Source organism: Amphiura filiformis, chromosome 3, assembly GCF_039555335.1.
Source record: "Amphiura filiformis chromosome 3, Afil_fr2py, whole genome shotgun sequence".
NCBI lineage: Eukaryota > Metazoa > Echinodermata > Ophiuroidea > Amphilepidida > Amphiuridae > Amphiura > Amphiura filiformis.
The window spans coordinates 84,858,345-84,881,441 of record NC_092630.1 but is presented as its reverse complement, the minus strand read 5'-3'; the positions used below and the strand labels follow the sequence as shown (position 1 = coordinate 84,881,441).

Here is a 23,097-nt window from a genome sequence, read left to right as displayed (position 1 = left end):
CTATCACTAATTTTAAATAAGGTTCGCTATCCCTAATTAATTAAGGTTCGCTATCTCTAAGGTTCGTTATCACTAATTTCGATTAGGGTTCGCTATACCTAAGGTTCGTTATCACTAATTTTAAATAAGGTCCGCTATCTCTAATTTTAAAAAAGGTCCGCTATCTCTAATGTTAAAAAAGGTCCGCTATCTCTAATTTAAAAAAAGGTCCGCTATCTCTAATTTCAAATAAGGTCCGCTATCTCTAATTTTAAATAAGGTCCGCTATCTCTAATTTCAAATAAGGTCCGCTATCTCTAATTTCAAATAAGGTCCGCTATCTCTAATTTCAAATAAGGTCCGCTATCTCTAATTTTAAATAGCGCCCGCTATTCCTAATTTTATATAAAGCCCACTATACATCTCTAATTTTCAATAAAGTTCGCTCTTTCTAATTTAAATTAGCCCACTATCTCTGACTTAAAAGTTATTTTAAATAAAGCGGGAAAGGCGCCCTCGAGTTGAATAGTTTATACGGGTGAAAATATACACATAAAGTACACGAACTCTTTAAAAAAAAAGCCGTTTCTTAAACACACTAAAACTAAATTACAAGATAAAGTAGTCAATAGATAGAGAATTTTGTCATGCATATTTTCATGGCCTGCTACTATAAACTTGATGTGGGAGTTACCACCTGTTGATGGAAGCAGGAGGCTGCGGTCTTCGGATGGCTGGTAAAGCTGCCAATCTGAAGCCTGATGTGTTATTGATGTAACTGCTTTATGGTAGGATGTTCCAAATGACACTGACCCCAAAGTGACCCCTTTTGTTGGGAAAAAATCCTTGTTTTCCTTTCCATCACATGTTGTTTGGAAGATATAGACCCCCTGTTCTGATTTTGATGATATCAATGATAATATTTAAAGATGGAAGTAACTCGACGTATGGCCTAAAAATGCGACGACCCCTATTTAGCACCTAAAGTCTGTGGAAAGTTTTTTTTTGGGTGGTATGTACCATTTAAGGAGCATTTCCATGCGTTTTCGTGTCTTTATCTATTTAAAATGCACGTGAAAAATGAGGACATCCACAAGCGCGTGCATGGACGCCACCAGGTTTTTCGCTGTACGTGCGTTTGCCGGGAATAGGCCTACATTCATTTCCAATTTAATAACAGCTCCGATTTTGGGAGAAGCTAGAAACCTTTTAATATGAGTAAAGAAGGGTTTAAAAATATAGAAAACAATGTTTATTGGTGTTTAAATTACAAAGAGACTTTTCAATGTTATTGTTATAAAATTACGGATCATAGCGAACCTTACAGTAAATTAGAAATAACGGGTCCTATTTTAAATTAGATGGGCCTTATAGCGGGCCTTATTTTTAATTAGAGATAGCGGGCTTTATTTTAAAATAGCGAATTTTATTTTCAATTACAGATATGAAGCGGGCTTTATACAAAATTAGAGTTAGCGAACCCTATTTGGAATTAGAGACAACGAACCTTATTTGAAATTAGTGATAGCGAACCTTATTTAAATTTAGAGATAGCGAACCTTATTTAAAATTAGAGATAGCGAACCTTATTTAAAATTAGATATAGCGAACCTTATTTAAAATTAGAGATAGCGAACCTTATTATAAATTAGAGATAGCGAACCTTGTTTGAAATTAGAGATAGCGAACCTTATTTAAAATTAGTGATAGCGAACCTTAGAGATAGCGAACCTTAGAGATAGCGAACCTTAGAGATAGCGGACCTTATTTGAAATTAGAGATAGCGAACCTTAGGGATACCGGGATTGTTAAAATTAGAGATAGCGGACCTTATTTTAAATTAGTGATAGCGAACCTTAGAGATAGCGAATCTTCAATAAATTAGTGATAGCGGACCTTTTTCAAAATTAGAGATAGCGGACCTTATTTAAAATTAGTGATAACGAACCTTAGGTATAGCGAACCCTAATCGAAATTAGTGATAACGAACCTTAGAGATAGCGGACCTTTTTCGTAATTAGTGATAACGAACCTTAGAGATAGCGAACCTTAGAGATAGCGAACCTTAGAGATAGCGAACCGCAAGCAATCGGTGATACAGGGTTTAAGAAATAACTCTCCCCTATAAAAATTACAAAACATTTCTTTGCATAGCTTGACATAGGCCTCAATACCTATTTCGTTGATTTGAAAAAAATCAAAATACGATGAATGGGGGTGGGGGCCGGTGGACGAAAGGTGTTGGTGAAAAAAAAATTGGTGATCAATTGACTAATTTATTACTTTGCTTATGCACGGTGGTGAAAGGAAAAAGGTAAATATTGTAAAAAATGTTTAAAAGAAATCATTTTGGGTGTTAATTATATTTCGTATGATAATGCAGTTAGTGTATATAAGCTAGACTCTCTCTCTGCCAGGAGGGAACAACACTCGCTTAAGTTCGCGCAATCGCTTGCTAAATCAGAGCGTACCAACATGTTGCTCCCTCCTAGTAGAAGTGAAGTCCATGGAAGACAGCTGAGAAATGCAGCCCATATCTCCAAATTGCGTGCACGCACAAGCAGATTTGCTGAAAGCCCCATTCCCTACTACATTAATCTGTTGAATAAGCAGTAGTAGCTTGTGTGCTGGTGGCTTCCCATTGTGCCCTTTTGCATCTCTCTGCTGTTTTTCCATGCCAAGTTGCTTTTTTTTTGCTTTATAATTATGTGTATTTGATTTCTTTCATAATATTTGTTTATTGTCTCTTGTATAATGCAATTCGGCCGTTTGGCCGCGATGTTGTGCAGGTTAATAAAATCATATCATATCATATCATATATCAATTGAATCGTCGCCGTTACGGCATAGTGACCTATGTCAAAAAACAGTGTTTCTTGAAATTCGGTGTTTAAATATTAACCATGTTAAATGGGGGGGCAAGGCGAGGCGTTTGAAATTCCCCCGGGCTCATAATTATTGCACAGCCCTTAATATTCATAAATATGCAAATAACATGGCACAAAACTATACAGCACATCAGATCACAATAAACTATAAACTGATTGTCAAATTTTCCGAAATTGCAACAGTTCCTAAAATTTGACGCATCCCCTAAAAACTGGGACTTCGTGAATCGTTTTTGTATAGAAACCTTTCCATACATGCCATATGGTTCTATAAAGAACCTTGACGTTCTATAAAGAACCTTAAAGATTTATGCCTAGGAACTTTCATTAATGGGCTATTACAGAAAATAAGTGCTCACCCTATAGAGGAGTAACTTTTACAATTAAAGAAATGCCTGGATGTCCAAGTTTGCTTTCTGAAAATGACTGGAATTCCAGTTGCCCATGCATGTTACTTGAAAATCTTGGACATGCAATTAAGGGAGCTTAAGGGAAGGGGTATGAACGTTTGGACAGTATTTATTGTGGGGCATGAGAGCACATCAGACATATCGAATTGCATTCTGAATACGAAGAATGGCGTTCTGATATCAAATAATTTTGATTTTTTGAAATTCGCAATGTAATACACATTTTATGGCAAATCATTAAAAAATTATATTTTTGATATTTAACAGTACTCGAAGTAACCTTTATAAATATGATGATTTCTACCTAAAGTGCATGTATAGGAGGGATGAAAAGCCGACGATCAATTGAAAATTTTGACCTTTCGTATTGAAGTCTTTTGAAGATATGGATTTTTTTTCTAAAACACTAAAAAAAATTAGGTCTTTTTGGGAAAAAAATCCATATCTTCAATATGAAAGGTCAAAATTTTCTTTAAGACTATATCATTAAATTTATAAAATTTACTTCGAGGACTGTTATATCTCCAAAATGTGAAAAATATCAAATTTTAATAATTTGTCATAAAATTTGTATTATATCGTGAATTTCATAAAATGAAAATTATTTGATATCAGAAAGACATTCTTCGTATTCAGAATGCAATTCGATAGGTCTGATGTGCTCTCATGTCCCACAAAAATGCTGTCGAAACGCTCAAACGCTCATTCCAGTTCCCTTAAATGCATGCATGAAAAAGCACGGAAATGTCCGAAATGAGCTCTCAAATTGAGGATTTCTGATTTTGAACTATTTTTCTGCTGGATTCTTTCGCCTTTGGAAACTTCAAAAGTCTAGATTTCCAACAATCACGACTGGACAAAAAGTCCAAACTCCTTTGTAGGGATGCCTCTATTTTCTGGAACAGCTCATATTCAGGGACTCATCGAAAAGTGAAAAGGAGTGTCAATCCTTTTTGGTTTCAAAAATAATTTTCTTGGCTATAAGAACCTCTTTTTCTGTTCTACTTAGAATCCTTGACTTGGAGAGTTCCTTAAGGTTCTTCAAGTTTCTTCGAGGCTAAACTTCCTTTTTTGGTTCTACAACTTTGGAGTTCTTTTTTGGTTCTAATCTTTGTATAGAACCAAGAAAGTTCTTTATAGCCAAGAAAATGGTTCTTTGTAGAACCTTATAATCTTAAAGAACCCTTAACGAAGAACTCTTCAAGGGTAGAATAGAAAAAAAAATCTTAAAGGTGGGTAACCTGATTGACAACCTCATCCCCCCACTTTACCCCATCAAAATGCAGATTTTGGTATCAGGTGAAAGCTCATATTTTTCTGATTAACATACTGAAATTAGGCGTTCCAAACCGGTATTCCGGAGAAATCATCAAAAAACTGTCGAATTAGTCTCAACTGTGGTATACCACATTTTTTTACTAATTCAGCAGTTATTTGATGATATCTTTGGAAATACACCAGTTTGGAACTCCTAATTTCAGTATGTTAATGAAAAAAATAGGATCTTTCATTTGATGTCAATTTATATGATCAAGATGATTAATTGATTATCATTAATAATAAAAATTCCTTTAAAAAGGAACAGGGCGAGCAAATGAGGAAGTGTCAAGATAAAGGTGTAGTAATTTTATTGTTTGAACTGTTTCTATAATTCGCATCGATCATAATGATCTTGCAATGAGACTGTACAGTGTATGGACGGTCTTTATAATACACACAATTATATCTTTGCATTGTATTATTTTTATCAATAATCAATGAACCAATATGACTGACTCGAAAGTGCTCATTAATATTCAACATTAACATTTTTATTTAATAGAATACTGGTTTCAAACTTGGTCAAAGTGTTCCTAATGACTTCCAGATAATTAATTAGTCAGCTGCTCTACTTCGCATAATTAATGTTTCTATTTAAAAGCTGACAGGGTAGTATTTGCACTTATTGAGAACATTTCATTAGTTTCCGCTGAATGTTATATGCTATAATAATGCGCATAATTATGCCCCCATCATCATGATTAATGTTTACATGATAGGCCTACGTCTGTTTTACATGTCAATGTCGTTCCGCGGTTATTCGTTAAAACGAAAATAATTGCACCTAGGCCTAGATAAAAACATTTCTTCTTTATCGATGAATGAAGAAATGAAAAAAATTATCGAAGAAATGAAAAAAAACAAAAAAACAATCTTATTAGAGATGTGACGGCCATACTATGAATTCAAACGTTCAAAACATTACATGATGTTCCGAAAGTCATAACAGAAGAAGATCAAAAGAAGGTTGATTAATACGGTTGTGGTTAGGCCCCTATGCCAATAATGGCCCAGAACCACCTTAAGATCTACGAATGACGACATCGTAAACTTTTTTTTTTATTGTCATTGCATGCTGTAGGCCTATTTAACTATTCTACTGCTAGCAACATTTGGCATTTATTGAACATTGACTTCAACGTGTACAACTGTATACACCACACCATGTTCAACCAAGTTAGCAGATAAAGGGCAACCAGTTATTGACTTTTCTCCTGGTAAATTGGTCAATAAGCAAACATTCTTGGTCTGAGCAATCCGACAGCCTCGCCTCATGTTGACATAAATTAATTGACTGTAGTATCATTAACAGATTCTATACGCTATAGCAGAACAACAAGCACATACAGGCAAGTATTTTACCAGTATCAATAAAACTATAATGAGGCTATTAATGTAGCCCAACTGTACGTACAATCTGGCAATACCGCTAAATCTTAAAGAAATGAAAAATTGCAATTTTCGGATTTGCATAAAAGTACTAGTTCATCCAAGTTGTAAAACAATTATTTCTTTTAATACAAACACATTCCTTGGTAAGACAACTTTATAGCGCTGTTTGAATATCAACATGAAGTAGTAATGACAAATTTAAATGTACACTATCGCCTCTGTAGTTTCCTGATTACATAGACAGCACGATTATTTTATTTTTATTCTGCAACGCTGTGAGGAAATAAGTAAGCCAAAACCCAACGCAATAAGGACGAAAAATGCTTCGCATTTTTCGCCCAAAAACAGACTACCGGTATACCAGTAGAGTACGCTGTAGGGATTAAATGTCAGTAATTCCATAAAGAATTAGTCGCATTTACAAGGAATATCATACATTATCTTTTTGCATGAATGCTTGAAAGGGACAACATTTAATGTTAATAGACTTATTAAAGAATTTGATTTTCAAAATATAGGCCTATCAGGTCACCTTCCTAGCCAAGAAAATGTTTTTAGAACCAAAAACGGTTCCTTGAAGTTGCGATAGGTCCTTGAATGAAGGAATTAATTAGAAAGTCTCTATAAATTAAGTGTTTTTAGAGAACTTTTTGAGGTTCTTCATAGAACCTGCAATCCCTGCATTGCTTAGGGTGCTTAGTATAGGCCCTATCCTAAAGGTTCTACTGACTTGCTTTTTTTTCCCCGAAAGAGTGTAGGCCTATAATAGACCTATTAGGCCTAATTATAGGTCTAGTCCGCATTTACGGAATTGCACCATTTAGATATGAATTTTATGAATGTTCAAATTGGCCTAATGGGGTTATGTGTCCAGGCGGGTACGGTGTCCAGGTCCCGATCTGTTTCTGACTTTTCAATACTGCAGTTACTGTCCGTTTTCCTATACACAATACACAGTGCTCTCTCCATTGACGCGTGAGTCGTGACCTCTACAAATGATGTATGTTGGAAGAATGGATCGACACTTGCCTAGTTAACATCACTGTGTGAAAAATAACCAGCCAATATTTAATTTATTCTCCAAACTTCTAGCAAATATATTTCTCTAACATGACCTAACATTACAGCTAGGTTAGATGTTCAGAAATGGTCGCACTTTTGTAAAATATGAGTGAGGGCAAAGCATAGCTAGCTAATAGCTAGCCAACTCCCCGTGTTAATTGAATGGAGATTTGACCGAAAATATTGAGCTATATTGGTAACGGACCGTTCCGTTCTGAAGGATGCCACAAAAAAACGGTACAAACTACATTTAAATTATTCTATGAAATTCTAGAAAATATAGGGCCTAGTTTTGTAACATGTCCTAACTTTTTAGCTAATTTAGGTGTTTGGAGAGGGTCGCACTTTTGTGTTTTAGGAAGGATATGTAAACGACAGATAACACCAAAAATATGAAGAAATTATTTCCAAACCGTGTTAAGTCAACAATCATTAGGCCTATGTTGCTCATTTTCAAGAATGCTGGTTTACAAAAAGCACGCCATTGTCTCATTTCGTGAACAAAGGTACACATACCATTGTTTCCTTTCGTTTCCTTTATAATCGGTTACCCAACTGAAGCTATAATACCAGCTTTATTGCGATATCGCGTACGCACATGTAAAACAGACACTTGTGCACAACCAGAGAAGATCCGATTTAATCAGTTGAGCTGTTTCAATGAGTGTTATCTTGGTTTAATAGCTTTTAATGGGGTTTAAGTCCTGCAAAGGTCGAGATGAATTCTACTGTAGATTGTAGAAGCTTGTAGACATGACTGCATATCATGTCTGGATTCTATCCCGGTTCTGTCAAACTATAAATCGCAGGATCATACTGCCATCTGTAGTGCCACGAGGGAAATTCCTTTGGTACCGTGTGACGAATTACGACCTTTTATTTCCCATAGCGTGTATTGTAGCATGATAAGTAACGTGAGCTAGCCAATCATTGGAGCAGTAAAACATGGTGGTATAGCAGTTTTGTTGCGAAGGACTCGACTGGAGAAAAGCACAGCAATGAATCACAACGGCAATTCAAATCACTCTGATAAACCAGAGATGGTGATAGAAAATTTTATTGGAGGAGTCTTCTATCCTGTCAAGAATCACCTCGACAGTTTTGATCCGTCCATAGGCAAAGTGTGGGCCAAAATTCCAGATAGTGGAAATGATGAAGTTCATCAAGCAGTGCAAGCTGCGAAGGCAGCCTTTCCCGAGTGAGTATTTATCCGGGGGTTAATCCCGGGGGGTTAATATTGTACTTTTACAGCGAAATGGCTCTGAATTTGATTGTTTATAGTATGCCTATGTATGCATTGTATGTCTACGTCAAATTAACTGATAATATGAGCACTGTCGTTGTTATATTGGGTGGCTTCAATCAGTTGGGCCGGCAATCAATCGCATTGATAAACAACATCCTTCTTGATGAATGATGGCCTTGGCATGGGACTGGAGGTGTACCGTATCGTGCGTTGTGATTGGCCAGTTCGCGGAGGTGTGTGTACCACATTCGTCCTGCTAAACATTGATTGTGCATTGTGCATGATTCATAACCTCATTAATAAACGCGATGCGTGCGATCCAATCATATTTTATTATTTGCGAAACGCGAACGCAAATCGAGGTCATTAATATCTCACAATTGACCGCAAAATGCGTAATTGTTCCAATGTCGCACACAATTGACTTCTCGCGTGCGCGGTATTGTGCGTCCAACAAACCCTGGCGCTGGCTGTCGATTTGGATTCGCGCGCTACCATATTTGCACAGATTGTGATACGCACTTTTGTTATTGGTCGTTCTGTTTTAGCCTGATCGATTTTTGGCAAGGGAAGATGTAAAATCATCTATTTTATAAACTTTTGAGCAAAATTTTGTGTTATTTTGTAAGGTGAAGTGAGCGGTTATGAATGAGGTTAATAACTTTGCATCGGTAATATATCGGGCATTGAAAAATCTAAACATTTTGCTTTGGACCTCGGAATATTCCTCGGTTCCAAAGGCAAAATGTTTAGATTTTTCACAATGCCCTCCAAATAACCGATGCGCAGTTATTAACCTCTAAATAATAAATGCAGGGCTGTCAACTCTCACGCATTAGCCGTGAGTCTCGCGCATTGGGTCACTTTCTCACAGTCTCACGCCAAGGACGTAGTATAATCTCACTCTTAGGTAGTAAATCTCACGCAAAATGCTGCAAAATGAGTAAAATCTCACGCATCGTCAAAATAATTTGCTGTTTCTTCTTAATTCTTTTTGCCGCCCTTCTTATTCTGCCGTCCTTCTTTTTTGCTGCCCCCGACTTTTACCCGGGGGGGGCTCATGCCCCCAAAGCCCCCCTCCTAAAAACATGCATGGTAAATTCAAAAACCTGGGTGTGTAAATTAAAGATTTGACAGCATTTGTGTACAAAGTATAGGCCATGTGGGCAAAAACTGGGTGTGTAATTTACAAATTTAGGTGTATAACACCGGGGTAAAACACTCCCTACAATATTTTGCAGTAAACCTTTGACAAGAGTGTATTTTAAGCATACATCACATATTTATTGCGTTGAAATTCACTTGTCTCTGATTGGCTGCTGAGACAATCTGTTGTTGCCAAGTGGAAATTTATGAATGAACTTTGCACCATATATGCATTGTTAGCTCTGACTGAAGTGTTTAAATTTAATATGTAGAAATAATGGAGTGGTAAAAAATGTTATGTTTTAGGTATTTTTCATTGGATCACCCTGCATATTTTTGATATCCTTTCAAACTTTACAGATAAATTTGCAATCCTGACAATAAATGCTTTCTAAAAATGTATGCTTTTGCAAAGTTTGGGGAAAATATAATAAAAACTTTTTGACAAATTGCAAGATGTTACACAATTGGATCCCACCTCAAAAAACATGACCTAAAAATGGATTCTGTAGCCAAAGATCTCCCGCGATTGGGACCTTGGCCAAACAAAATGTGCAGTCACCAAAATTAAATTGTAACTTTAAATTTTGTTACAGCAAGGTATTTGATGGGCAATACAAACTGTCCATTCATTGGCTTTGAATTGAATTAAATGTCCATTTCCTATAAAATCTCAACAGATGGTCCTCCAAGACTCCAGAGGAGCGCTCACAGATGCTCTACAAGATTGCCGATACTCTAGAATCACATCTTGAAGAGTTGGCACAGATGGAATCTCGAGACCAAGGCAAGCCAGTGTCCTTAGCCAGAGCTGTGGACATACCACGTGCTATCTATAATTTTCGCTTCTTTGCATCAGCTATTTTGCATTCAACAAACAGGTAAAACAAATGGTAGTATTCCAGACAACTGTAGACCAGGTGTAAAGTTACTGGCCCAGCAATAAATTTACTCTCAAGTATAATCAACAAGAAAAACACTCCATTTTGATGATTACTCAAGTTGGGTCGCTTGTTTTAGACAACATAAATTACAGATTCTGGGCACAGCCATGAAATGTCCAGAGTGGCGTGTTCACAAATCCCTTGTTTGGTAATAGACACTCTATGATGAATAAACACGGCAGGCTGTTCAGACAGAGCTCAAAAAAGAGATTGATTTGCTGTATCTAATTTGCAGCGTGCAATGCAAGAGAAAGAAGTGAAGTGAGCTAAGCCCGGAACCACCCTCCACAATCTCACTCTGGTGACGTAATCATGAAGAAGTTTAATTTATTCTAATTCAACGAGCGGAATATCAACCAAATAAATTCCCAAATATTTACTGGCCCAATGCAAAATCTACCGTCCCGGACCCAGTGGCGTAACTAGGCGGGGGGCAGGGGGGCAACATGCCCTGGCGCTACCGTTAGGGGCGCCAAATTGACCAATTCAGCCAGGACCAGCATCAATTCTGCGCCTCCAAGGGATGAAAGTCAAAATTTTCGCAAGCGCTTGCAGCATTTCAACACAAAATCAATTCAAAGAACATTTTAAGATCAATATTCAACTTCTAGTAACCAAAATTAATTAGTGGTAGGCCTTATTTGTCCAAAATTTCGCGCGCTCCCCGCGCAATTCTTTCAGGTATTAAGAAATTCGCGGGGGGGGGGGTAGGGGCGCCAATTTTGTTTCTTGCCCCGGGCGCTACCAACCCTAGTTACGCCACTGCCCGGACCACTGCTTAAATTTGACCCAGGTATAGACTGATATGAACCAATGCATGTAAAATGTGTGCATGCTTGCAAAATGAGTGAGATAGACAAAACTGATTTAATTTTAACTTCTAAAAAATATTTTCATAGGTTTTTCCTGTGTTTGCTTTCAGCTCCTCCATTTTAGAAAAAGTAGGTGCTGTAAACTACACAATGAGACAACCTGTTGGAGTGGCAGGTCTAATCAGCCCATGGAACCTGCCATTATATCTACTCACATTCAAGATAGCACCATGTATTGCCACAGGGAATACATGTGTGTGTAAGCCTAGTGAGATGACATCAGTCACATCATGGAGACTGGCACAAATTATGAATGAAGCAGGTGAGCACTTCTGAGGAAGAGACAGATGAACCGGGGGTCTTTCTATACACATACTTTTTGCTCTTTTTGCTACCCATCAGCAGAGGCTGAAAAAATGTTTTTTTCCTGCAAGCAATCCAGAATTTCCCTCCAGTTTGACCAAATTTCCCTCCAGTATGACATATTTCCCTTATGTATTTCTTTATTTTTTTGGTCAAAAACCAAAAATTTCCAGGCAATGAGCTTCCCGTATTGCCCACTTTTTCCTGCCATGCCCATCAGTATACTAGTTTTTCAGTAATAGCACCCATATTAGCTTATTGAGTGCTTTTAAGGCCACATTTGCCCAAAATGGTCTTCACTGAAAATCTACCCATTGATATACAAAAACTGTGGCACAGGCATATCCCTGTTACTTTAACCATAAAGAACCTCTTTAGACAGATGAATTGAAGAGATGGAGGAGAATGAGGAGGAGAGCGGGGAGACAGATTGATGAGGGAGAGATGACAGAAAGATAGAGGGGAGGAAGAGAGAAGGGGATGAGAGAAATAGTGGTTAACCAAACATGTACTATTCTGAATCACAAAAGCCCAGCTTCTTCAATATGTATTTTTCTTTGTTTCATATCTGATTAGGTCTTCCTCATGGTGTAGTCAACTTTGTGTTTGGTTATGGTCACAAAGCAGGCCAGGCATTGGTGGAGCACCCTGAGGTACCGTTGCTCTCATTTACTGGGGGTACTGCAGCGGCTCAGAATATTATCCGATCTAGTGCACCAAATTGTAAAAAGTTATCACTGGAGGTAGGTCACCCCTGTATGTTCTAAACAAAGACAGATATGTCATGATTTGAACAAGCTACCATCAGTTTGATTTTAAGGCCTCATTTGTTGAAATCGGTCAAGAAATAAAGGCACAATGAATCAAAATGTCAAGGAAAATGCAAATTCAAAAGTTGCAGTTTGCTCCATTTCATGCGCTATTGATTTGTACACAAAGCGTTCTCAAACAAAAGACTATCAAGAGAACTAGCATGTGCTTTCCATAGATTAAAACATTGAAGTGCAACTTTTGATTTTGTTCCTTCCTTGGGTTTTAGATCATAGTTCCTTTAATTCTCAACTGATTTCTACAAATATGAGGTCTTACGTCAGAGCTAAGGGTACATGTACTGGCTGCTGGTTTTAGTTTTGATATGTTTGTCTTTGTTTAGGATTGAGGTGAACATAACTGTTACCTTAATTCTTTGTGGGCTGTAGATAAGTCTCACTTGTACAAGTATGTTGCTTGCTTGCTAACTTGCTTTCATTATACTGTTAGTAGTCTATTTAAAAACATAATACTTTATTTATTTATTTATTGGAACATACACTTATCTATCAGTGGCACACGCTTAACCAGTGGTGCGTTCAAAAACAACAAACATATACATTATATATAAACAATGATATCATTGTATCCTCTTTGATAGCTTGGAGGTAAGAATCCAGCCATAGTATTTGATGACATCAATCTTGATGAGTGTGTGCAGACATGCATCAGATCCAGCTTCGCAAACCAAGGGGAGATATGTCTCTGTAGCAGCAGAATCTATGTACAAGAAAATCTATTTGACAAATTTATTGACAAATTTGTGGCAGAAACAAAGTAAGTGAATAGACAAAATGTTGTCATAAGTGATGTGTTAATTGTTAGTTTTTAGCGCTGATAGATGAACTTGATCATTGTTACTTTTGTTCGTTTTGATTTTGTATATATTGTAAAGTTTATTCAGCTTAAATAAGGTGGAAAAAAATAAGACTTGTAACACCGTGTGTTGATATAGAATAGCATGCACGCAGTTGGGTGCAATACGTACGGTAGTTGTGCGTTGCCTCGCACACTTATGTGAATTTACCCGAGTGTGAGTTTGGGCTTTATTGACGCACGCAGTAACAAAAGCTGAATAATTTCTGCCTTATATAAGCCAAACAAACTTTAGTATTGACCATAACCCAAATAATGCTGGAATAGTTTAAGGCTTTACTGAACATGTTCAGCAGTTTAAGGCTGCTTTGCTAAAAGCCACTTTGAATTTCAAATAGATTAATTTTGTTGGAGAGGCATAAGAAAGCATTATTGCTCCTAAACGTAAACCGGATTTTCTCACTCTTGAGTCTTGACCACTTCCTAATTGAAGATTGCAAACTATAGTGTTCTTACATTATAGTCACACATGTTTCCATGGTAACTTCAGAGTTCAAGATTAAAAGTGACAATAAAAAATATGAACTGGAAAATTACCCTAGCAGACAGAGGATATGTTATCCAGGTTTTCATTTTATTTTCTCTTTCATCTTCAGAAAAATAACTGTTGGGGCTCCAGATGATCCTAATACCAAAATGGGAGCACTGATCAGCCATCAACATCACAACAAGGTCAAAGGTTATGTGGAGATTGCTAAGAAAGATGGAGGAATAGTGATGTGTGGGGAAGAGGAACTAATTCTTCCAGAGAAAAATAAGAATGTAAGTTTAGAGGAGCTAATTAATTATTCATGCATATGCAAAGATGCATCTAGGTAGATGCTGTATATGGAGTGATGCGGGGTTACGTTACTATGAATGTAAAAGGCGGTGACACTTGCCATCACTATGTCGTTAATGCTCTGCATGCTAGCCATAAGTTTCAACATAAAAAGTTCCAAGTTTTGGGATATTTTGACCTACCTATCAGTGATAGCTAATGTTCCAGAGAGTTCTGCCAGTATTCTAGACTTTTTTTGGTCTTTCTTCTATACACCAGGGTTATTTTATGAGACCTACAGTGATAGCTAATGTTCCAGACAGTTCTACCAGTACTCCTGTCTTTTTATCTTTCCTCTATCAGGGTTATTTTAAGTTGCAGAAATCTTATCAGATTTTGAGAACTTTATGCTACTGTGCGACAGGTTAAGAGATGGTAGGGACATGTGTGTATTTCATTCAACATTTATGAGACCTACAGTGATAGCTAATGTTCCAGACAGTTCTACCAGTACTCCTGTCTTTTTATCTTTCCTCTATATACCAGGGTTATTTTAAGTTGCAGAAATTGTGTATTTCATTCAACATTTAATAAAGAGGTTCTGTGTACTTTTATGGAGTTATCAAAAATGATAATTCAATTAAACAGAATGTCATTTTAAATGAAACCTACCCTTCTCAGTGAATCAAAAGGATTGTTTTATTATTATGACATTTTACAGATATTAATTTTGTCCAATTGTAGGCACCTGTGTGCATTTTATGCATTTTTGCAGAGTTTGTATTCTTTTTTGCATATCAATACCATAAATACCATAAACTTAATGACATTAATGATCCTAGTGTGTGTACTTTCATGGAGCTGTAGGTAATTAAAAATAAAATTATTCCTCGTATTCAGAATGCAATTTGGTATGTCTGAGTGATGTGCTCTCAGCTCTCAGCACGTAACGTCAAAAATGAGTCAGTAAAATGTGTGATTTTAACACATGATTTGTAAAAGTTTACAGAACTTGAGGTGACACAACCCCTCTGCCAGCAACCCCTTCCCCTCAAGCTTGTCTCCGCTAGCTGATCTTTCAGATTTTATGTTTGCTAACGTGCAGTGATTTTTTCCTTCTAAAATAGCCCCTGCAGTATTCTAGACTTTTTTTTATCTTTCCTCTACATACCAGGGTTATTTTATGAGGCCTAACATGATAGCTAATGTTCCAGACAGTTCTACCAGTATTCTAGTCTTTTTTATCTTTCCTCTACATACCAGGGTTATTTTATGAGGCCTACAGTGATAGCTAATGTTCCAGACAGTTCTACCAGTATTCTAGTCTTTTTTTTATCTTTCCTCTACATACCAGGGTTATTTTATGAGGCCTACAGTGATAGCTAATGTTCCAGACAGTTCTACCAGTATTCTAGTCTTTTTTTTTTGATCTTCCCTCTATATACCAGGGTTATTTTATGAGGCCTACAGTGATAGCTAATGTTCCAGACAGTTCTACCAGTATTCTAGTCTTTTTTTTATCTTTCCTCTACATACCAGGGTTATTTTATGAGGCCTAACATGATAGCTAATGTTCCAGACAGTTCTACCAGTATTCTAGTCTTTTTTTTATCTTTCCTCTACATACCAGGGTTATTTTATGAGGCCTACAGTGATAGCTAATGTTCCAGACAGTTCTACCAGTATTCTAGTCTTTTTTTTATCTTTCCTCTACATACCAGGGTTATTTTATGAGGCCTACAGTGATAGCTAATGTTCCAGACAGTTCTACCAGTATTCTAGTCTTTTTTTGATCTTCCCTCTATATACCAGGGTTATTTTATGAGGCCTACAGTGATAGCTAATGTTCCAGACAGTTCTGCCAGTATGCAAGAGGAAATATTTGGTCCAGTGGTGTGTGTTTCATCCTTCAAGACAGAGGAAGAGGTAAAGTGTTCCATTTGCTTATCAAGATACTGAAAGACTATCACATGCTAGCTGCCTTTCGCACCATACCGATGAACCTCCGAAACCCTTTCAAATTGTCCTTGCAAATAAGAAGTATTTTAAATAGCTTTAAATGAATCATTGAAAATTATAGGAGCCTGGCATAAACGGAGAATGTTCAAATTAATTTCAAAATTTAACGATGTGTAATGAAAACAATACTACAAAGCAATCGTACCCTTCTTTTATCCAAATCTCATTATCATTACCATTTTAGTTTCACATAGACAAGATGAGAATATTTTATCAATTAATTAAGTAAATTTGTTTTTGCAATCGGCAGTATCAGCAAAGCCAATACAAAATGTGATCAAGCCTAAACAAGGAATATTTGCATACAACTATTAATGAGATTTTACTAAAAGAGTGGTACAATATTGTTCTTGTATTTTATCGTTTTTAGTAAAAATTAAAATTAAAATTTTTGTGAAACATATGCCCAAATTTGATAGGTATAATTTAATCATAATCATGAATTTATTCATAATCGTGAATATAGTATATCTGGTATATTTGCTTGATAATATAGCAAATCACATCTTGCAAAATAGAAAACAATTCAGGAATCCAAAGGTATCCTTAAAATATTTTAGATTTTTTATAATTACCTATACTGTGTTGCTTTTATGCAGAAACAAACATCTCCAAAGGCAATTCTGATGAAAAGCGCACAAAATGTATACTTTTAACAAGGAACATGTCACAAGTGAAGAAAAAGATTGCCAAATAGAAATCAGTATCACAGCACGTCTATAGTTGCATGATATTGATTATGTATTTTCAAATTTGATTATTTAAATATGGAAAACCAGTGGCATGATCGGCGGGAAGTATATATAAATACACACAACAGCGAACCTGGTGTATTTGCATTTGGGATTGGGATTCATGTTCCTCAGTCGGCTGGTCGCTGAAGAATAGAAATTGGATTGAGCCTTTTCGCCCCTTACTTTGGAATCTCCCCCTTTTTGTCTGGTTTTATTGGGCTTTTATGCTTAATGGCTGGAATCTTTAATTGATGATTATATAAAAATAAAATTATTGTCTATCCTAATGGTCAATAAGTGTTCCCAAGAATTTGCGTTCCTGTTGTGTTTCCTTGTCTCTGTCTGGGGTTAATTCCCACTATCCAGTAATTCATTTGTCCAAATGCATTTGATGGATTAGTGTGCTATGGAATCTGTGTTGGTTGTGTTATTTACACCTGTTACTGCCAAGTTCAATGCCATTTAAGGCCAGCAACGTGTGACAATAATAACAAGACACAGCTTGTACATGACCATCAAATACTTCCATAGCCCATGTGTGTGGTGGCCATTAATCATTGCATTTTCAACCATTTGTTCACTAGAGGCATCCCATAAGGGAACAAACCAAAAGATCGATGACGTCCTATAAACGTAACTAGTTTTGTTTCTCAGCCGACCCCCTCCCTCCCTGCCAGAAACGTAATAATGAAATATTGAAAATTTTGACATAATAATAATAATGACACATTCTTCAGACCGATGTTTTTGAACAAACGTAATCGAATATTTTTACCCCCTCCCCCCTAAATGAAACTAGTTCCGTTTATAGGACGTCATCGATCTTTTGGTTTGTTCCCTAACAGGTCCCATAAAGACTGACTGCCCAATATTGTGTGGTGCTTCCTCATATCAATAATTCTTATTTATAAGAGCGCAAAGAGACACACAACACAAGTGTAATGTGTTTGGTTTCTTTTTTATATATTTCAAGCAAGTGTTTATGTGTTTGGTTTCTTTTTTATAAATTTCAAGCAATTTATGTCAGTGTCTCTTCAAAGTAACTTGCAAGGGTCAATATGGCCAATATTTGAATAAAATATTAGCAATATTGGCAATATTATTTCTTGTGTTTAAAAGTTTATTATGTGGCCTCAACATAGTAATTTTAACATGCTATTTTGCTGACCTTTAATGAAAAATAAACACAAAAAGGAATATGGCAACACCAGATTAAAATATATTTTTGAATTGAAATTTTGAATAAGTAAAACATGATTCAGTAATGATTTTAATTTTTTATAATATGTGATACACATTTGCAATATATCCAATGTACTACAAACTGTATTTTTGTACTGATTGATGTTTATATATAATATTTTAGATATTTTCAACAGCTGTTATAAGTCTGTGGATTAATTGATCCCACCTGCTTAAGTGGGTGTGATACCCAGGGCCCAATAAATTGCATGAGCTGAATCAAATTGCACACAGAAAGGCAGATTTCGTGGCACATTGCAGGATTTTGTAATTTGTACTGCAAAAAGTATTAGGTCCGGGCGTAACCTATCCAAATAAATGAACATTCGAAATGTGTACATGAACAAAATGTACTTTCAAAAATAAATCAAAATTTCCCTAATTTTAACTTCATCCAACCTCATTTACCCCACCATTGCATTGACTGTATTGTCTGCAGAAACAAGGTGATGGACAGTTAAAACCAAAACAATAACAGTGTGTTTGTGTTTTGTTGTTATTTCTAGGCAATCAGAAGAGCTAATGATGTAAAGTATGGTCTGGCTGCTTGTGTCTGGACTAATGATGTAGGCAGAACACATAGGGTGGCTCAAAAGTTACAGGTAGGATAATTGGTGGCATTAATCCAGGGTAGCGCTAGGTTTTCAAACAAGGGGTCGAAAATTGGAAATTTTGTGAAACTATGGATCCAAAACAATAGAGATAAAGGGTTCAAATGACCCTTTAGCAACCTCTAAATGGTAATTTTGTGCGCCAAAAGTTAAAAGAATGCGCCCATGACCCCATGGCGCAAGTTAGCGCTACCCCTGCATTAATCTCACAAATATCAAATATAATTAGTCATGATTTTGGGTCAAAGTCATTCATCAAATGAGAATGAACAATATACTTACCTGCGTGCCAGTAATCAACACAGATGTAGAAAAACTTGCTCACTTTCGTGTTCATCACACAGTCATGACAGTGTACGTGGACAGTCATCACAATGTTGGCTTAAGACACAAAGTGCTGCAAGCTGGGTGACTCTCCTGGAGTGAGTTGGGAGCAGGCAACACATAGGCAACTTCCAACCAAACCACCGGTAGCAGGTGATGGTTATATGAACATTGTATGCATAATATTATGTTTAGGGGTCATTGCACAAAGACGTAACTCCATTTTGGCCATTGTGAGAAAAACAAGTTTAAAGATAATGGTCCATATTGACTTATATAGTTAAGTCTACGTTTTACTGTCCATTGATTTCAATGGGGTGCTAAATGGAGTTACTTCTATGTGTTTATTGGAAAGTGCTCATGTTTCTGAACATTTTGATATCATAATTTCATTTTCGCAAAAAATGGAGTTACGTCTTTGTGTCTATTAATATTATTATATATATTATGTGACATACACATACTTACAGGACAATATAATTATTTCTTCCTGATTTTTACCCCATATTTAGGCTGGTACTGTGTGGACAAACTGTTGGATGGTTCGAGATCTCAACATGCCTTTTGGAGGAATGAAAGCATCTGGTATGGGTCGTGAAGGTGCAAAGGAATCCATTGAGTACTATACAGAATCCAAATGCATATGTGTCAAGCATTAATTGCTAGAGTCAATGATTAGCTGGATGTCTGGCTGCATCTTGTGGATGATACAGGGTTATTACACGAATCTTGCAGATGACAGGAACTTAGTGTGTGCACATACCCATCCAGTCACAAATTATGTACACACACACGTACATCCCGTCACCCACCTATACATACAGCTTTGGCCAAATAAAAAAATACATTTGTCTCATGTCCCCAACATGCATTAGATTTATGCTGCACTTTTGCTCATTGCAGAAGTTGAATTTTATTTCTTCTTTTTGATTTTATTTTTCATTTTAATGAAAATTTTGCTGAAAATCTGCTATAATATTAATGTTCTGTTTCAAATTGGCTTCCGATCGAATCGGCAACTTCAAAAATGTATTGCATATAGCTTAAAACGCAACATGAATGCTTAAAACCCATGAAATTGCAGCAATGTAGGGTGAGATGCCATTTCAATACTATTCTGTAGGCCCTTATTATACTACATGGTGGTGTGCTGTATGACAACACTATAGAATTGCATTTGGGATATAATACAATACCCCAGATTGGCATTGTTGTATTATAAAAAACAAAATGAAAACATGCATACCGCATTAAATTTTCCCATTGGACATGAGACAAATCAATTATTATAGGATATAGCAAGTGAGGGTGAAGGGATGTGCTGTTGAGAATATGAAAGTGGACCCATAACAATTAACAATTTTTCAAGAAATCGGGACCCATCATTGCATTAAAAATTTTTCAACCAAATTTAATGCAAGTTGCCAAAAATTCCAAAATGTTTAGTGGCAAAATTTAGGCATTTTTTACAATCAAATTTAATCAAATTTATAAAGAAGTCAAAGAGATAACAGTAGTGCACTGGTAGTGAAGCTCAATTATTGCACACAATATTTTTATATTAATTGGAAAGATATATTCCTGTATTGTCATTTTTACTGAGTACCTCTATGGAATAAGTTTTCTGCAAAACATTTTGGCGTTTTAACTGTTATGACTAGTCTTCAAATCTATTTTATATCTTCAAAGAAGATAACAAAGGTAGCACATTGCACATGTCTGCACTTTTGTAGTGATATAATATACAATATATAATTGTAAATATATCCCTGTATTATAGTTCTCCAAATGTTTAATGTTCTTCCATTTTGTCCTTATGAAAGGGTGTATATATGTGCAGTATTCCTTTTTATAAATTGCTTCCTTTTGAAAAAAAATTGAAGAGGGAAGTAAAAAAATGTGCCTTGGTATTAAATGACCAGACAGTAATTACATTGTTACACAAGTCTTGTTCACTATATTTTAAATATGGATGGTTTTACCATCATTTTTGTAGCTTTAAAGGCCTTAATGTTAAATATTTTATAATTTTTAACATCATGATGTTTTAAATGATAATTTTATTAAGGGGTCATCCTTATATAGAACAAAATGCAAAGATTAAGTGTTGATATTTTAAAGACAAACATTAAGATACTCTGTGAAGTGATCAAGCAAAATGATTCATTTAATTAATATAAATATGTCCCTGCCGAATAAATTAGGAAAGATGGGCTATAAAATGACTTCTATTGCCTGTGTGGCTGTCTGTCCTTGTCTGTGTATGTAAAAATGTTAACTCTGGGCTTCTTTTGATGATTTTTCCACATGTGTGATGTCAACAGATGTGAGGTCATAAATCATTTAGGGGTCATTGTAAGTCATTTTATAAATATGTTAATTCTTTGCAAGCTTGCATTTTCTGATTGGATAATTCGGCAGGGACATATTTTACACAGTGTGGTTTACTAAATTACTTATTAAAACAAAAAATATTTGAGAGTTGGATAAAATCAGCCGTGTGTGACTGAGACATGAGGATATGTATTCTCAAGGCTGCTGTATGAGTATACTAGCATGTAGCATGATATATTTTATGAACCATTGAAGTAACATAAATATTCATTGTTTTAACATGAAGGATGTGTTCAAATGCTTCTAGTTTGTAGTTAAAAGCTTGTACATTCAATTCTACTTACACGTTGAGTAGTGCTATGGTTGAATGAGTGTAATCAGTGTTTTCTCTATTAATTTGATGAATAATTTTTATTTTGCTGTAGTTAATCATGAGTTACAATATTTAGATTGCTTTGTAAGTTTCTTGCTAATATATGAAGAGCTTATTTCCAAACCGTGTTAAGTCCACAACATATGTTTCTGATTTACCTGTGCGATATTGCAATGGGTTGTGATGCTATAGGTATTATAATTTCAGTTGGATGCACCATTACAAAGCAAACAGTGGATGGATGCACAGTAACAATACTGTGTGAGGCCTTTGATTCCCAAATGAGAACAATAGTCTGCACCAGCATTGTTGTGGTAAATTATGGCTTGTTGATGGTACAATTCATTGTTGCTAATGTCAAACTCGTCAAAGTAATTGTGATTGCATGGCACAAGTAAATGAGAAACATGTGGTTGTCGACTTAACACGGTTTGGGAATAAGCTCTTTATATATATATATTTTCCTTTTATTTTGCTGTAGTTAATCATGAGTTACAATATTTAGATCGCTTAAATGCTATTTAGAGAAAAACTTATTTTAATATTTTTGCGAACTAAACCTATTTACAAATCACAATGTTTCTGATTTAACTCAAATTTGGTCCTCTAACTGGAAGCTGTATCCTATTCATTATAACAAATGTAAATTATGATGAAGAATAATGCAATTTAAGATATTATTTTGTATTCCTATAAGTATTGTGTTACGTCTTTCTGGCACTGATGAAATCTATAATCTCATAGTTACGGCTTCTAATTTCGTGATCCAAAGTATCATCCCCCACTTTTCTCAAAAAAAGTTGAGATTTTTATATCACTGGAAACCTCTGGCTACATAATGTTTATGTACAAAAAATTTCTTGCAGATTAATTCGTTGAGCAAAGATATCGTGAAATTTCGTTCTGGTATACCAGAACGAAATTACAACGCATTGTCTATGGAGCAGTGAAATACACATAATCATGCATAACTCGCAAACGCAAAATCGGAATCAACTGAAATTTTGGGAATAAGCTTTTTTCGTGGATATCTACTGAAAAATGTCATAAAAAGAGGATGCTAGGATCACGAAAAACTCCTTTAAGAAATGAGGTACATTCTAGCTGTACCTCTTTTCTTATCAATAATATACCGCTTGTCTTGAGTTACTGAAATTCCAGTGTAGTAATTGGATTCCTTGCCCCTATAATATACATAACTTTTGTTACCAGTGTGTAGTTATTTTTTGAGAAAAATGCAAAATTAGTCACAAAATTTATCAGAGTGTAGTACCACCTTAATGTAGTTACAAATCTATAGAAAATTATTGAATGGTCATTGGTTTCTATTATAAAGAGATTATAATAACATGTTCCATTCACCATCGACATGAGCCGAGCGTAAACACAGAGGTGATAAACATCATGCTGATTGGCTGATTAACGGTCTTGATAACAAGACGGCTTACCCAT

General features: G+C 35.7%; 1 protein-coding gene across 1 annotated transcript; it reads left to right on the top strand.

The window, feature by feature from the left end:
- The first annotated feature begins 7,925 nt into the window (after window positions 1–7,925).
- On the top strand, window positions 7,926–22,151 carry LOC140149289 (2-aminomuconic semialdehyde dehydrogenase-like). Its single transcript, XM_072171552.1, has 9 exons — window positions 7,926–8,249; window positions 10,124–10,324; window positions 11,310–11,521; window positions 12,139–12,305; window positions 12,974–13,149; window positions 13,845–14,010; window positions 15,821–15,934; window positions 18,510–18,605; window positions 19,451–22,151. Exons 1-9 carry the CDS (start codon window positions 8,050–8,052, stop codon window positions 19,595–19,597), a joined length of 1,479 nt encoding a protein of 492 aa, XP_072027653.1. The 5' UTR covers window positions 7,926–8,049; the 3' UTR covers window positions 19,598–22,151.
- Window positions 22,152–23,097: the final 946 nt, after the last annotated feature.

Bases quoted from the DNA above. Each gene is read 5' to 3' on its own strand.
- LOC140149289 (XM_072171552.1), top strand. From the start codon at position 8,050: ATGAATCACAACGGCAATTCAAATCACTCTGATAAACCAGAGATGGTG. The intron at 10,325-11,309 runs GTAAAACAAATG...GTTTGCTTTCAG, and splicing joins ATTTTGCATTCAACAAACAG to CTCCTCCATTTTAGAAAAAG. The intron at 11,522-12,138 runs GTGAGCACTTCT...ATATCTGATTAG, and splicing joins ACAAATTATGAATGAAGCAG to GTCTTCCTCATGGTGTAGTC.